General features: G+C 41.4%; 1 protein-coding gene across 8 annotated transcripts in view; it reads left to right on the forward strand.

Annotated features, from left to right (window-relative positions):
• The window catches only part of LOC140634956 (uncharacterized), a 119645-nt gene that overhangs the window by 43495 nt on the left and 61206 nt on the right, over window positions 1-14944 (forward strand). For 3 of the 8 annotated variants that reach the window (XR_012032283.1, XR_012032282.1, XM_072828740.1), the window contains 2 exons: window positions 7975-8143; window positions 9744-9858. The exons of 2 other annotated variants lie outside the window; for them this stretch is intronic. Coding sequence is in view for 4 of the 6 variants with exons in the window: in XM_072828740.1 (XP_072684841.1) it covers window positions 7975-8143; window positions 9744-9760 (186 nt within the window). In the remaining 2 variants the exon portion in view is untranslated. Of the gene's footprint in view, window positions 1-7974; window positions 8144-9743; window positions 9859-14944 lie in introns of those variants that run through there. 3 more of the 8 variants (XM_072828738.1, XM_072828739.1, XM_072828737.1) reach the window with 1 other exon arrangement.

A 14944-nucleotide genomic window follows, 5' to 3' on the forward strand; every position in this document is an offset into this window, starting at 1 on the left:
AAGGTCAAAAGCTGACTAGGAACAGATGAGCCCTTTCCTTTTGCATCATTTTTCAACTTTTCAAAGGGCTTAAAATAAACTATCATTTTCCATTATTTACTTAAGGGATTTGTTTTGCAGAATTTGTAGCTCTTGGGAACCCCCCCCCCGTCATTCTTACGAAATACACAATCTGATTCTTACTCATCTATCAACATCCAAGGAATGTTAGTATTAATATGTAGGGTTTAAGTCACCCAAAACGGAATAAGAAGGCTGAATTGGCCAGTAAAGTTTGTGACTTTCCATAAATATTTTATGTGTATAGAATCAGGAAATCACTCTTCCTTGAGATAGAGGAAGTGACAGAGATAGAGATATAAAGACAGGTAAGGAGAAGGAGAAAGAGAGAGAGAGAATATCTATTAGTTCTGAAACCAAGAATTAATTTCTCTAAGTAAAAGCACTTCCTTTTCTTTTTTTTCAAATTTTATTTATTTATTCATGAAAGATACAGAGGAAAGAGAGAGGCAGAGACACAGGGAGAGGGAGAAGCAGGCTCCATGCAGGGAGCCGGATGTGGGACTCGGATCATGCCCTGGGCCAAAGGCAGGCGCTAAACCACTGAGCCACCCAGGGATTCCCAGAACTTCCTTTTCTAACAAGCATTTCATCTGACACTTTCTTAAAATCCACTGCAATCATAGACTTCCAAGGGCTTACAAAAATTTATAGCTGACTTTGTGTAGAAAAGGATTTGCACTAATATTCACATGGATTCACTCTTCTGCTGAATTCCAACTTGAAATCTCTGTGAGACACTACTCCCCAGAGTACATCTAGCATCCAAATCCTTGCTAGAGTCAATCTCTAGATAAAACTAGATTGTAAATTCTATCTTTCCAGGGCCCATCCTACGAAGACTTAATCCAAAGGTATTAGTAAGCACAGATCTTACTGGGCATGGTTTCTATTTGTACACATTGTAGGTTTCTCAGATTAGTATTTTGAAAGATATTGTAAAATAAAAATGCCAGAGCCAACATAGGGAATATTGTGTTGACATTCATTTAATCAAATATTTGTTTGGTTTTTCTGCAATAGTAAACTCCCCCATGGCCCATGACTGCTTTCTAACGTGGCATAACATTTTGTTAAATGTGTAGCCTGGCGGGGAGGAAAAAGTCCTGAGAGGGACAGACATTGGCATTCACTAAATCACTCCTCAATTCATTCAGTGTTTGCCAAGTTCCTTTCACGTATCAGGGAAAGTGTTGAGGATGTCGAGATTAAGGACACAGTCTCACCCACATAAAGGAGCTTACAGTCTCGCTATTAGTACATGATGGAGTTCTTAAGGGGATTTGTCCACTAAAGAGAATGTACAACTCCAAACCCTCCTATTATATGATCAGCTCCCTCTGAAATCCAATGTTCTTTTGCTGTGATGCAGTTTTGCAACTTGTCCTGGTGTTTTAGGAACAATAAATGTTCAAAATAATAAACATTAGGAGCACCTACTATACCCCAATGATCCCTGCTTCCTTGTGGTCTTGGCCTTATGTAATCGCCTTCTTTTAAGTATGGGCTGGACTGAGTGACTTGCTTCTCACCAATAGAATTTGGCAAATGTGATGGACTGTCGCTTCTATAATTAGGTTAGAAAAGACTGACTTCTGTTTCTATTGCACACTTGGTTTGCACACTTTGGTGAAGCAAAATGCAATGTTGGAGAAGCCTATCTGGCATGGAACTGAGTGTGGCCTCCAGCCAACAACAATCTAGAAGCCAAGGCCCCAGTTTACCAGTGTGTGTTAAGAACTTAATCCTGCCAACAATCATGTCAGCTTGGAAGCAGATCCTCTCCAGTCAGGCCTTCAGATGAGACATGAGCCTTGAGAAAGCCCCAGAGAATGAGTACCCAGGTAAACTGTTGCCCATATTCCTGACTGGCAGAAACTGTAAGATAATAAATCTATCCTGTGTTAAGCTGTTAAATTTGGGGATAATTTGGTATGCAGCAAGAGAGAACTAATATGGAAATTATCCTAGTTCTTAAGGAGTTGACAGTGTAGCTGTGGTCCGACAAACACTGACTATAACACAATGCTAAAAGTAGTATCATCTTCAGTAACTTGGCAGAGGTTTAAATCAGGGACCAAACTCTCTGATTATAGCATTCCAAGTCTAATCTCAAGCTAACCTGATTTCTGTTTTTGTAGGTTTTCCAGGTGGAAAGACTTTTGAGCAACTTGATCCCTTTAGTTTTTACCCCTTATTCCACCTGAAAAGAAGAATAATGATACACATAGTAATTGACCAACTGGATTACATGGTCCTTGAGGGTGGGAAGAGTATTTCATATTTTTATACTTTGTGATTTTTCACATGCCTTTTCATAGGAGGGGAAGGGTCACTAATATGAATGATGAACTATATTCTCAGAGTTAGTGAAAGAGTAAAAAACACATGAAAGACCTCTGAATTTCCTGAAAGACCTGAGAATTCTGGTCCATGTGCTGGAAATAGGGTGGGGAGGGGGACTGCCAAAGCAGGGCTCTGATGCACAGTTCATACGCCAAACATAAGAAACCTTGGGAGACTTCCATAGGTAATACTCACTGTGGCACTGCATACTTCTCCTAGAAGCTTTCCAGCATCACTAAAACAAGAGCCCTGGATGTTATTTTTATTGATGTTAGCAGATGCTGCCTGTGTTCTGCCTACCATCCCCAGGTACTGGCCATCACAGTGTATGCCAGAGCAACTTACTGCCAAACCCACAATTTTCCATTTGGGGGCTTCAGCCAGAAGTACAGATGTAGCCCTCAGCTACTGACATTTGAATGGGAGGAAAAATCCCTGAACTTCCTTGCCCTCTTTTGGTGGGATGACACTGAGGTGTGTTCTCTGCCACCATCCATAGTTCTCCAGTGGTACTGACCCCCCAGGTATTGACAGGGGTAACCCACTGAATAACGCTTTCTTGGGTCACCCCAAAATAAACTCCTTGGACTCAAATCTTTGTCTCAAAGTTGGTTTCTGAGGAAACCTGGTGAACAAATCAAATAAGATAGGAGGCTTAAGTCTGAATCTTGTTGAATTAATCCTGCTGAAGCTGTCTCACTCAAGCAAGAGGAAAGAGTGAGATCTCAAGAAAGAGTGAGATCTGACTTGGTGAAGCATGATCCAATGGGAAGCCTGGATGAGGAGGGTATGACTTGGAAGATGACTGGCTTACTTGCAGGGGGAGGGGTGTACACTGGAGCTTGGGTTGAGAGATAATCTTTTTCATGACACAGACTTCCTAGTAAGTCTTAGAATATTGACAAATAAAATAGTCGCTAGTAGCAGCCAACCAACTCAGAGCTTCATTTCCTTCCGCAAAACTGGGAGAAGGCTGAAGTCAGCTCCTCAAGCCCCACCTCTGCCACAAGCAAGGTCCAGAAAGCTCCCAGAGGTGGTTATGCTCTTGCTGTGACATTTTGACATCCTAAGCTCTCCCAGCTGCTGAATGGCTAAGGCCCAAAATTGGGTCCCTTCCACTGTTGTGCCTGGCTCCAGTTATAATCACCCAAACCAAGCCCAGATGGTCCCTAGTAGCACCGCAGAAGTACAAATGTTTATTTTTAAATAAATTACTTCTCTTCTGGTTTAATCAAAAGCTTTGATAACGTTTGATTTTAAACCATATACAAATATACTCATCTCTGAAGAATTTGGCAAAGATTTGTGTTTTCTATTTCTAGTTTTTTAGTGTACACACAGATGAACACTGATCCTAAGAGCCTCCCCAAAGTCCAGCACAGAGGATACAATTAAATACAGCAACTATATTGAGGAAGAGTCTGAAACAGACGGGGCAGGTACTCCAGCAGAAAACCAACCCTTAACAGTTACCTTTGGAAGTTTCGGTCATTATACATGAAAGCACAAGCATTTTAGGGTATGAATTCTACTGTTGAGTTTGCATTAGGCACTTGGCTTTCTAGTTCCTGCTTCTCCAAAAATAAATAGCATGGTTAAGTGCAGTCTTTAGGAGACAACCTCTGCTTTGTGAACACAGTCAGATCCCAAGTGTTCATCCAAAGGTACTGACAGAGGTTGTCAGATGCCTTCTGGCAGAGTTCCCCATCCCATGGCCAGCTGACGTGAGACAGCAGCGGAAATAAAAGAAAAACCTTTGGAAATTTTGCTTAGAAAATGCCCCCTTTTCTTCATAACACATTATTCCTTCCTCATGCCAAGAGAGGCCGTGTGTTTCCCATGTTTAAAGGCAGTCTTTTAGGAGCATCAGGGTGGCTCAGTTGGGTAAATGATCAACTCTTGATTTTGGTTCACGTCGTGATCCCAGGGTCACAGGACCTAGCCTCAGGTTGGGCTCCTCACTCAGCAGAGAGTCTGCTAGGGATTCTCTCTCCCTATCCCTCTGCCCCCACTCTGCTCACACTCTCTCAAATAAATAAAGATAAATATATATTTTAAGATTTTATTTATTTATTTGAGAGAGAGAGAGAGAGTACAAGCAGGAAGCCCAATGCAGGGCTGGATCCCAGGACCCTGGGATCATGATCTGAGCCTAAGGCAGATGCTCAACCAATGAGCCATTCAGGTGCCCCAATAAAGATAAATTAAAAAAAAATAAAGGCAATCTTTTGGAGGGGAAGGGAGATTTTTCAGACTGACTTGACCCACCCCATGTCCAATATGAGTTTTTCTTCAAAATGTTTTCAATTTCTTCTTTCAATGTAATCTTCTTCAGGCTGGAGAGCAGTGCGCCCCGCTCCCCCGCCCCCCGCCAACCCCCATGGTATGGGTCTGTATTTCAGAAACTATTAGTATCTTGTGGTATCTGTGAGTGAGATGGCTCTTCACAGTGGGCACTCTTCGCGAGGCATCATCTAGATTCCTGCTGGGCATTCAGTAGTGTTCTAACCACATCATGTTTGTAAATAGAAATTGAGGTTGACCACTGCTCAGTGCCCTTACTGCCAAAGTGTGGCTCCACACAGGTGCCCTGTAGGTTCTCTTCCTGTAGCTTAGACACTGCAATTCTGCTTATCTGGTCAGGGTCTGTGACAAGCAAGAATGAGAGTCATTACTTTTACTTCTGGTAGTCAGCTTTATAAATTTTTTTTATTATTTATTTATTTATTTATTTATTTTAATAAATATTTTAATAAAAATAATATAATATTCAGATAAAATTCTTCAATTACCTTACTTCACTTTCCTTCCCAGTACATGACTTTAGTTATTATGTATATACGTATCCATCAACAATATATACAGTGGTTTTTTATTTTAAGATAATTTGTATCATATTGTTTATTTCTGCAACCCAGTTTATTCCCTCTAACAATATTAATACATAGAGACCTAGTTCGTTTTTTAAATTGCTATTTGAATGTTCTTGAGAATACAAACTTTATTTTTCATTTCCTCTCTGATGGGTTTCAAATTGTCCCTAGCTTCTTATAGCTATCTCCTATGCACATATTTGCAAGTTTCTCTACAGGAGGACCTTTTAGGTCACAAGGAATGTAAAATTTTAGTTTTACTGGGTATTGCTTTTTTTTTTCTTTATTTGGTTTTTTAAACAGTTATCTTTTTATTTATTTATTTTTTAAGTAATCTCTTTGCTTAATTTGGGATTTGCACTCATGACCCTGTGAGTTGCACCTCAAGAGTCACACACTCCATGGCTGAGCCAGCCAGGTACCTCTTTACTAGATATTGTTAATTTGACATCAAAATAGTTGTATTTAGGGATGTCCAGGCAGCTCAGTTGGTTGAGCCTTGGACTCTTGGTTTTGGCTCAGGTCATGATCTCAGGCTTTTGGGATCAAGCCCTGTGTCCAGCATCACGCTCAGTGTGGAGCTTGCTTATCTCTCTCCTTCTGCTACCCCCCCGCCCCACGCCACACGAGTTCTGTCTCTTTCTCTCAAATAAATATATAGAATCTTTTTAAAAAGTAGTTGTATTTATTTTCACTCCCACTAGTAGATTTTGCAAGTTCCTATTTTTCATTTTTTCACCATCTCATATTGTCAGATTCAACATTTTATAGACAAAGAGGATCTAATTTAATGTGTGTATCTCTCAATACAGTGAGGAGGAGCATATTTTTGTGAATTTTGGTGATTTTATTTTCTTTTTCTGTTTCTTGTGCATATTTTTTGCCCATTTTCAAAAATTGGGGGGGGAGTTGTTTTTATTGCTTATTAATCTTAATTCCTTGTATATCTTGGATACTTTGTAAAACATGTTATAATACTTTCTCCTAGTGTATGGCTTGTTTTATGTTTTTGTTTTTGTTTTAATTAGAGAGAAAGAGATGAGAGAGCAAGAAAGAGCAGGCAGGCGCACTGCCCGGGGGAGGCAGAGGGAGAGGGTGAGATAGAATTCCAAGCAGGCACCATACCCAGTGCAGAACCCAATGCAGCTGACATCATTACCCAGAGATTGGGATGTGAGCCAAAGAAATCAAGAGTCAATTGCTTAACTGAGCCACTCAGGTGCCCCATATGACTTGTTTTCTTTTTTTCCTTTTTAAAGATTTTATTTATTTATTCATGAGAGATGCAGAGAGAGAGAGAGGCAGAGACACAGGCAGAGGGAGAAACAGGCTCCCTGCAGGGAGCCCGATGTGGGACTCGATCCGGGGACTCTAGGATCACATCCTAGGCCAAAGGCAGACGCTTGACTGCTGAGCCACCCAGGCATCCCATAACTTGCTTTTAACCAGATTTTTAAGCTAAGCTTTAATTTTGGCATCATTTAAAAATTACAAGCAAATTTATAAACCTTTTTCTTTTTTATTATTTTTTAAAAGATTTTATTTATTTATTCATGAGAGGCACACACACACACACACACACACACACACAGAGGCAGAGAGAGGCAGAGAGAGAAGCAGGCTCCATGCAGGGAGCGCGATGCGGGACTCGATCCCTGGTCTCCAGGATTACACCCTGGGCTGAAGGCGGTGCTAAACCGCTGGGTCACCCGGGCTGCCCTATAAACCTTTTTCTTTGTGAGTCATGCTCTCTCTTGTTTTAAGAAATTCTGCTTAACTCAAGTTCATGAAGACAATCTATATATTTCATTCTAAGAGTGTAAAAGTGTGTTTGGTCTTTATTCTTTCTGTAACTTATCTGTGCATAGGGAGTTAGGTAATAAAAATCTAATTTATTTATTTACACCTAGAAGCCAATTTTTCCAATACTGTATTTTTACAATGGAAATTGCTTTCTGATTATATAAACAACTCATGATCACTGTTAAAGTTCACATAATTATTTAACATTTGAAGAAGTATATTAAAAGTCACCTGAGAGGGATGGCTCAGTGGTTGAGCATCTGCCTTTGGCTCAGGGCATGATCCCAGGGTTCCAGGATTGAGTCCCACATGGGACTCCCTGCAGACAGCCTGCTTCTCCCTCTCCCTGTGTCTCTGCCTCTTTCTCTCTGTGTCTGTTAGGAATAAATTAAAAAATCTAAAAAAAAAAAAAAAGTAACCTAAGAACCTATTGCCCTAAGATAGTCACCATTGATATTTTCAACATCATTGGCCAACAGTCTGTCCTCTCCCCGCTGTTCATGATACTAAGTCTGTCATACAGGAAGAGGATTTTTCTAGCATTCACGCAAACTTAGAGAATTAACACTAGACCTGGATAGAATTTGAAGTATCAGCTTAAGGGATTTTTCAAGTTTAAGTACATCATGTGATTGCCTGATTTCATTAAACAATATAAATAAGTAAAAAGAATAAGGAGGAGCATCACATGAGAAGTAAGGATTTCCCTCAGGAACGTCCAGTTCTTTTATGGTTTGATGAAGCATGAGAATGAAAACTACAAATTTATGAAACAATGTGCAATTTCTCTTAATATCATGCCCAGCATGCTAGGTTCATCTCGTTAAATGTTTTGAAATTAAGACCATCAGTATTTCCTTTAATAAATATTTTATCTTAAATTTTGTCACAGAATGTACAAGGAAAACGAGAGCAATTCCTACAAAAGGCCTGTCTAACTTGGGTAGAATGTGAAAACCTGCATCAATCCATTGTGGAGGCTCTAGGCGTGAAAGGTGAAACGAAGTGGGATCACTTGCATCAAGGAATGTTCAAACTGAGCCAGGAGGACTATAAAGCTGGTGAGCCTTACACATGTCCTCACCGGTGCAACCATGAACTTTTGCACTGGCCAAATTGAAAATATCCCAAGGACTCAGCACAAACACCTGAAACTTGCAACAATAGCAAGATTTTGCTTAGTAGTAGCTTTAGCAATCAATTATATTGGGCAAAGATTAGTTTTCTATGACCAACACCAGTCAAAATTCTTTGTAAGCAACTTACACAAACACTCTCTTTCCTCTTTTAAAACGCTTGACTTTTGTTCACTGGGAAGACACTATTTGAGTTGCTGCCCAAATCTGTGTTCCCCAAATTGCAAATCTGGGACCCCAAAGAAATGCTTTTGTTTTCTTTTAGCTCTGCCTCTTTTTTGGGGGGTCGATAATGAAAAGTTACATATTTCACTACCACCAAGAAATAGGTGGTCATATCATTCCTCTGCATACACAGATATCACCCTTCACTATCTTAATATTTCCTCTTCTTCATGAAATTCCTATGTAAATTCCTCCATGCACACATGAAAAATGCTTTTGATTTTAAAAATAATCAAAACCACACATAGGCCATGTTGATCAGCATATAGAATGAGAGTCCTGGGGATCCCTGGGTGGCGCAGCGGTTTAGCGCCTGCCTTTGGCCCAGGGCGCGATCCTGGAGACCCCGGATCAAATCCCACATCAGGCTCCCGATGCATGGAGCCTGTTTCTCCCTCTGCCTATGTCTCTGCCTCTCTCTCTCTGTGTGTGTGACTATCATAAATAAATGAAAAAAAATTGTTTAAAAAAAAAAAAAAAGAATGAGAGTCCTTCTGTTTTCTGAACTTGGGTCCACTTTGATATCTAATGAACATTGATGAAGTTGTTTAGCTTTTATGTAGATATTCTCCAGTATAGATGGCATGGGTTTTTGAAAATGTATTCAGACGTTACTCATTTCTGTTCCAAAGTGGTTTAAAATGTTTTCAATGATGAGAATATTCAGTGTAGAGTTCAGTTATAAATTGCAGTACTATATGAAGAGATTTGGAAGAGCTACATAAGGATTAAGTCCCTCTTCCCAAATATAGCCATGTAGATACATCTGCTCTTCCTTTACCCCATCTCAGTTCTACAGCTTCCAACTTTGGCCACAATCGAAAACCAAACTGGCAGAAAAAAAAGCAACAACCCAGAGCATAATATATTGATATTAGTGGGAATAGATTCCTAGTACCTCGGACTTCTGAGTTTGTACAGACCTGGGTAAATCAGAACGACTTCTCTTTGAGCAGTGTGACTTATCCAGACACTGACCAGCTCCAAGTACTTCCTAAGCACGTGCTCCCTTAATACTCAGGGAGCACTTGCTGCTCAGTCAAAATTCACCGAGGTTGCTAAACTGCTCTACTGCTCTAACACCTAGATTTTGAAAGCTGTTTTCCTTGAGGACACTCCTAAGAAGAAAAGAGGAAATTGCCTATGTGTGTGCTTCTGAGACAAGGGGGTTTTAGCAAGCAAAAAAATTTCCAGTGTGCGGTTTTTCTGTCTCATCTGAAAGACACTGTGGTTTTCAACTAGCTTGGTGCTGTTACTACAGTCATTTTACCTGACCTCTTTTTTTTTTTTTTTTAAACAGGCATAAGACAAGGCTGAGCTCATACTTTCATGAAAGCCACTCTGCCATCTAAGCAGAACTAACGCTGTTAGAAGAGCATGCAAATTGTAATTAAAAAAAAATCCATAAGCCAGCAGTTTCTTTTGACCACAGTGGTTTTTTTCCTCCTGCTCATTCTGCTGAAACAGCAGCGTTGGTGTACACTGCAAGGCTTCAGCTTTCTGCTCTAATTTGCTGTTCTTCTGATGAGAATTGTGCGTTTGAGGATGTTTTGGCTCATGTGTGCTAAGTGTTGCACACCCAGCTGGATTTTAAGTTTACGGGGACACGGACCCCTCCCTTCTTTACTCATCTCTCCTCTTCTATGGGATCTAATGGCCCTCCATTGTAGGTGCTCGATTATCGTATGTTGAGTGAATGTGTGATTGAACAAACTGAGTAACTGAACAGATATTTCCAGTCTCTCATTTTCTATACTAAACAGCACAAACTGGGTGGGATCCATTTCAGTCCTAGAGGAGGATTCATGGCAAGGCAGAAATAAGATGAGAATCCAAGAGCACGAAGCAGGAGCTGAAGACTTCACCACCTCCATGGTGAAGGTGGTTTAGATTTTTGCAGATGAAAGTCATCATAAGCTATAATCAGGTGTTCATATGTATGTGCATGTGATGTGTATTATATACTTAGTTACACACGTTCAAGTAATTATCTATATATTTCTACATGCTGTATGTTCTGTACATGCATATGACTCACATATAAACTTACATGTATTATGTATGTGCATGTGTGTATCCAGTTGACCTTTGACCAACACCAGTTTGAACTGCATGAGTCCACTTGTACACACATACACTTTTTCTCTTGATAAAGACAGCACAGTACCACAAATGTATTTTCTCATGCTTACGATTTTTCTAATAACACTTCCCTTTCTCTAGCTTACTTTATTGTATGAATTCAGTATATAGTACATACAACATACAAAAACTGTTAATCAACTGTTTATGTTATCGGTAAGGCTTCTAGTCAGCAGTAGGCTACTAATAGTTAAGTTCTGGTGGAGTTAAGAGTTATGCAGATTTTTTTGAGTGTGCAGGGGTGGTCAGTCAAAACTCAGCTATACAGGGACACCTGGGTGGCTCAGCGGTTTAGCACCTGCCTTCGGCCCAGGGGGTGATCCTGGGGTCCCGGCATTGAGTTCCACATCGGGCTCCCTGCATGGAGCCTGCTTTTCCCTCTGTCTGTGTCTCTGCCCCAATCTCTCTCTCTGTGTCTCTCATGAATAAATAAATGAAATCTTTTTTTTTTTAAGACTCAGATATACATACATTAAGGAATTTGCACCACAGATCCTCATAGAGAACTACCTTTATTTAGAAAATATTGTGATTATCCACTTATGGGTGGAAAGTAAGACCCTGGGACTATGGATGGAAGAACACATGGAAGTAAAGTCACAGCTAAACCAATCCAAATCTAACCATCAAGGGGGAATTTGAGAGTCTACTTGAGAGTAGAAGGGAGAGGTGAAAGAGAGAGAGATGGGATTCCACAGGGCTTTGCTTTGGAAAGTCGTCATTGGGGAAATTAAAGAAAACAGGCTGAATTCCATGACTAGGTTGGCCCAGAACAGGAAAAAAGATGGTGGCAGAGGAAGTGGACCCCAAGAGAGATATGAGTTCAGAAGAACCAGGGCTTTGAAACCAGAAGTAAACACGAGCCTGTATAATCTCAATAACTAATGAGTAACTCTGGGGAGATCATTAGGCTAATCATAGAGCTTGGGAGCAAGGTTCATGAAAATTTCAACTAAATCTTAAAAACTGGGGCCCTTGGGTGACTCAGTTGGTTAAGCCTCTGCTTTGGCTCAGGTCATGATCTCAGGGTCCTGAGATGGAGTCCCGTATTGGACTCCCTGCTCAGCAGGGATCCTGCTTCTCCCTCTCCCTCTGCTCCTCCCCCCTGCTTGGTGCATGCTCTCTCTCTCTCTCTAACTCACTCTCTTTCTCTCTCAAATAAACAAACAAATCTTTAAAAAAAATCTTAAAATCTATTGTCACCTCAACTTACATCTCTGGGTTCCTTAAAACCAGCAATTGAGAAACTCTACTCATTCCAACAAATCAGTCTCATGTATGACCACCCTGAAGTTCAGTTATAAATAAAATAAACAACTAAAGTCACCCCATAGTCTCTTTCAGGAGTTGTTAACAACAGATATTTGAACTGATAAGACAAAGTTGGTAACTCTAGTCCTCATTCTGGTGTCAGATCTAAGCAGGTGCAACCCCGCACCCAGTATGTCCCTGATTCGGCCTCTTCTCACTCTAGCCATGAAGTGAGGACAGGGCACCGATGGGGCAAACAGTGCAAATGTGGCAGCTTAGCCATGATGCTTACTATCTGGCATTGGGGTATTTTTACCTGTTCTCCCAGGGCTATATTAGTTCCTATATTAAAATACCAAGGTAATTTTCACACCTGTATGATATAGATAGGTATTGTTCCTGTTTTACAAACAGGAGGGCTATGACATGAGCTTGCTCAGCACCAGCAGGGCAGGCTTCTGAGTGAGGAATTATGATTTCCTGGGTTGGGCTTGGTTCACTGGACACCATTGTCCTTCTGTACAAAGGGTTGACTGTGAAATGTTTATGAAAGCACTTTTAGGAAGAGGTCCATGTCTGTTCCCATCTTGGTGAAAACGTGGCTGAATGTATATGAGCAGCGGCAAAGTTCCCTGGCAGCAGGGAGAAGGGAAGGAACACTTGCTGTGTTTTTACCATGAGCCCAGCATCGGGATTCCTTACCTAGGTTATCTGCACTTTCTGAAAGAAAAAGCAGCAGGGACAGAAGTTGTGAGGTGATGTAATGTTCCTAACATAATAGCATGGATGCACAAGGTTATGCGTTCGTCAAAAGGCATCCACTGGTACACTTAAGATTTAAAGTTTTGGCTCAGTTTGGCTCAGTTGGTTAATCACTTGCCTTCGGATCAGGTCACCATCTCAGGGTCCTGGGATTGAGCCCCGTTGTCAGGCTCCCCCACTCAGTAAGGAAGTCTGTTTCTCCCTCTTCCTCTCTCTCTGCCCTTGCTTTTGGGCTCTCTCTCTCTTGTTTACTCTGTCTCAAATAAATCAATAAAATTTTTAAAAAAGGATTTAAAGTTTCATTCTTATAAAACTTCAAAGGAAATCAAACCATAACAGGTATTGAACTGTTATTTTCTTTCTTTTTTTTTAATTTTTATTTATTTATGATAGTCACAGAGAGAGAGAGAGAGAGGGGCAGAGACATAGGCAGAGGGAGAAGCAGGCTCCATGCACCAGGAGCCTGATGTGGGATTCAATCCCGGGTCTCCAGGATCGTGCCCTGGGCCAAAGGCAGGCACCAAACCACTGCGCCACCCAGGGATCCCTGAACTGTTATTAATGATATAGAGACTAGAGTGTTTGGTTGTGAAATGTTCTGATGCCTAAAGCTTACTTTGTTGTTTTTTTTTTTTAAAGATTTTTATTTATTTATTCATGAGAGACATGGGGCACGGGGGGGGGGGGGGGGGGGCAGGGCGCAGAGAGACACAGGCAGAGGGAGAAGCAGGCTCCATGCAGGGAGCCCGGCGTGGGACTTGATCCTGGGTCTCCAGGATCAGGCCCTGGGCTGAAGGTGGCGCTAAACCGCTGAGCCACCCAGGCTGACCCTAAAAGTTACTTTAAAATGCATCCAAAAATAAAATAAAATAAAATAAAACAAAATAAAATAAAATGCATCCAAAAAATAATATGGGTTGGTGGATGGATGGAAGGATGATTCGATGGATAGATGGGTAGACACATGCAGGTATAGGAAAATATTAACTGTAGAATCTAACTGATAGATACACAAGTGTTCACTGCATAATTCTAACTTTTCTGTATGCTTGAAATTTTTCATAATTAAAAGTTAGGAGGGAAAAAAAGGTAGTACTGACAACTCGTACCAATCTAGCTGCTACAGAAAGCCCAGAAATCTGACTGCTCAGAAATAAAATATTCTAGTCAGGCGAGTTTTAGAGCTATATGGCTAAAAGGCCCTCCTTGAAAGTAAAGAAGAATGGCAGCTCCTTCTAGTTGAAATTACATTTCTAAAATGTGCTGCTCTCCTCTGAACTACCATTGATTGCATTTCTAAGACAGAGGTCACGGTCCTCACCTTGATGGACCCTCCACAGCATTTGGCAGCATCTGCCGCTGCATCCTCAGAACGCTCTCCTGGTTTGCCTCCCACTGCCCTGCTGGCCCCTTCTCCAGCTCCTTTAACCACTATTTAACATACAAGTATCCTTGGGCTGAGTTCTGGGCCTTTCTCTCTTTCACTGGAGCTCTTTCTCCCAAGAAGATTTCACTGGGTTTCAGTACCATCTCAGGGATGGCACCTCCCAAAGCTGTAACTCAGCCTAATCTTCTCTTTTTGACAAGGCACTATTTTTAAAAAGATTTTATTAACTTATTTATGAGAGACACAGAGACATAGGCAGAGGGAGAAGCAGACTCCTCACCCAGAGCCTGATGTAGGCCTCAATCCCAGGACCCAGGACCCCAGGATCACGGCCTGAGTCGAAGGCAGACACTCAACTACTGAGCCACCCCGGTGCCCTTCAACAAGGGACTCTCAAAGCTGAGTGCCTCCTTGACTTCTCCACTTGAACGTCCCCCACGTCCCCCACGAGCTTGTCCCTCACAAGTGCACATTCCTTCCACACTATTTGATTCCCAGCTGAGGAGTTCCTCTTTCCCTTTACCTCCCTCCCCCACCCCCACAGAGGTCTGTCATCTGCCCCTGCACCCCTGCAGGAGCCTCATGGCTAGTCCAAGACCCTCACTCCATTCTCATTGAATCAAAGCCACCAGTGGCATCTTTTAAAAACATAAATCGGGGGGCATCTGGGCGGTACAGTTGGTGAAGCGTCCCACTGTTGAGTTCGGCTCAGGTCATGATCTCAGGGTCATGGGATCCAGCCCCGCTTCAGGGTCTGAGCTTAGCTTGGAACCTGCCTCTCCTCCCTTCCCTCTCAAATAAAGAAAGCTTAAAAAAATAAAATAGAAATATAAAGACTTAAATCTGATTATGTCTTTTCTCTACTTAAAACTCATCAATGGTTTGCCACTGTTGTTAGGATAAATCACACAATTCCTCATATGGACAACAAGGTTCCAATGCTGGAGCATCTCCCATCA

Source organism: Canis lupus, chromosome 6 (assembly GCF_048164855.1).
Source record: "Canis lupus baileyi chromosome 6, mCanLup2.hap1, whole genome shotgun sequence".
Classification (NCBI taxonomy): domain Eukaryota; kingdom Metazoa; phylum Chordata; class Mammalia; order Carnivora; family Canidae; genus Canis; species Canis lupus.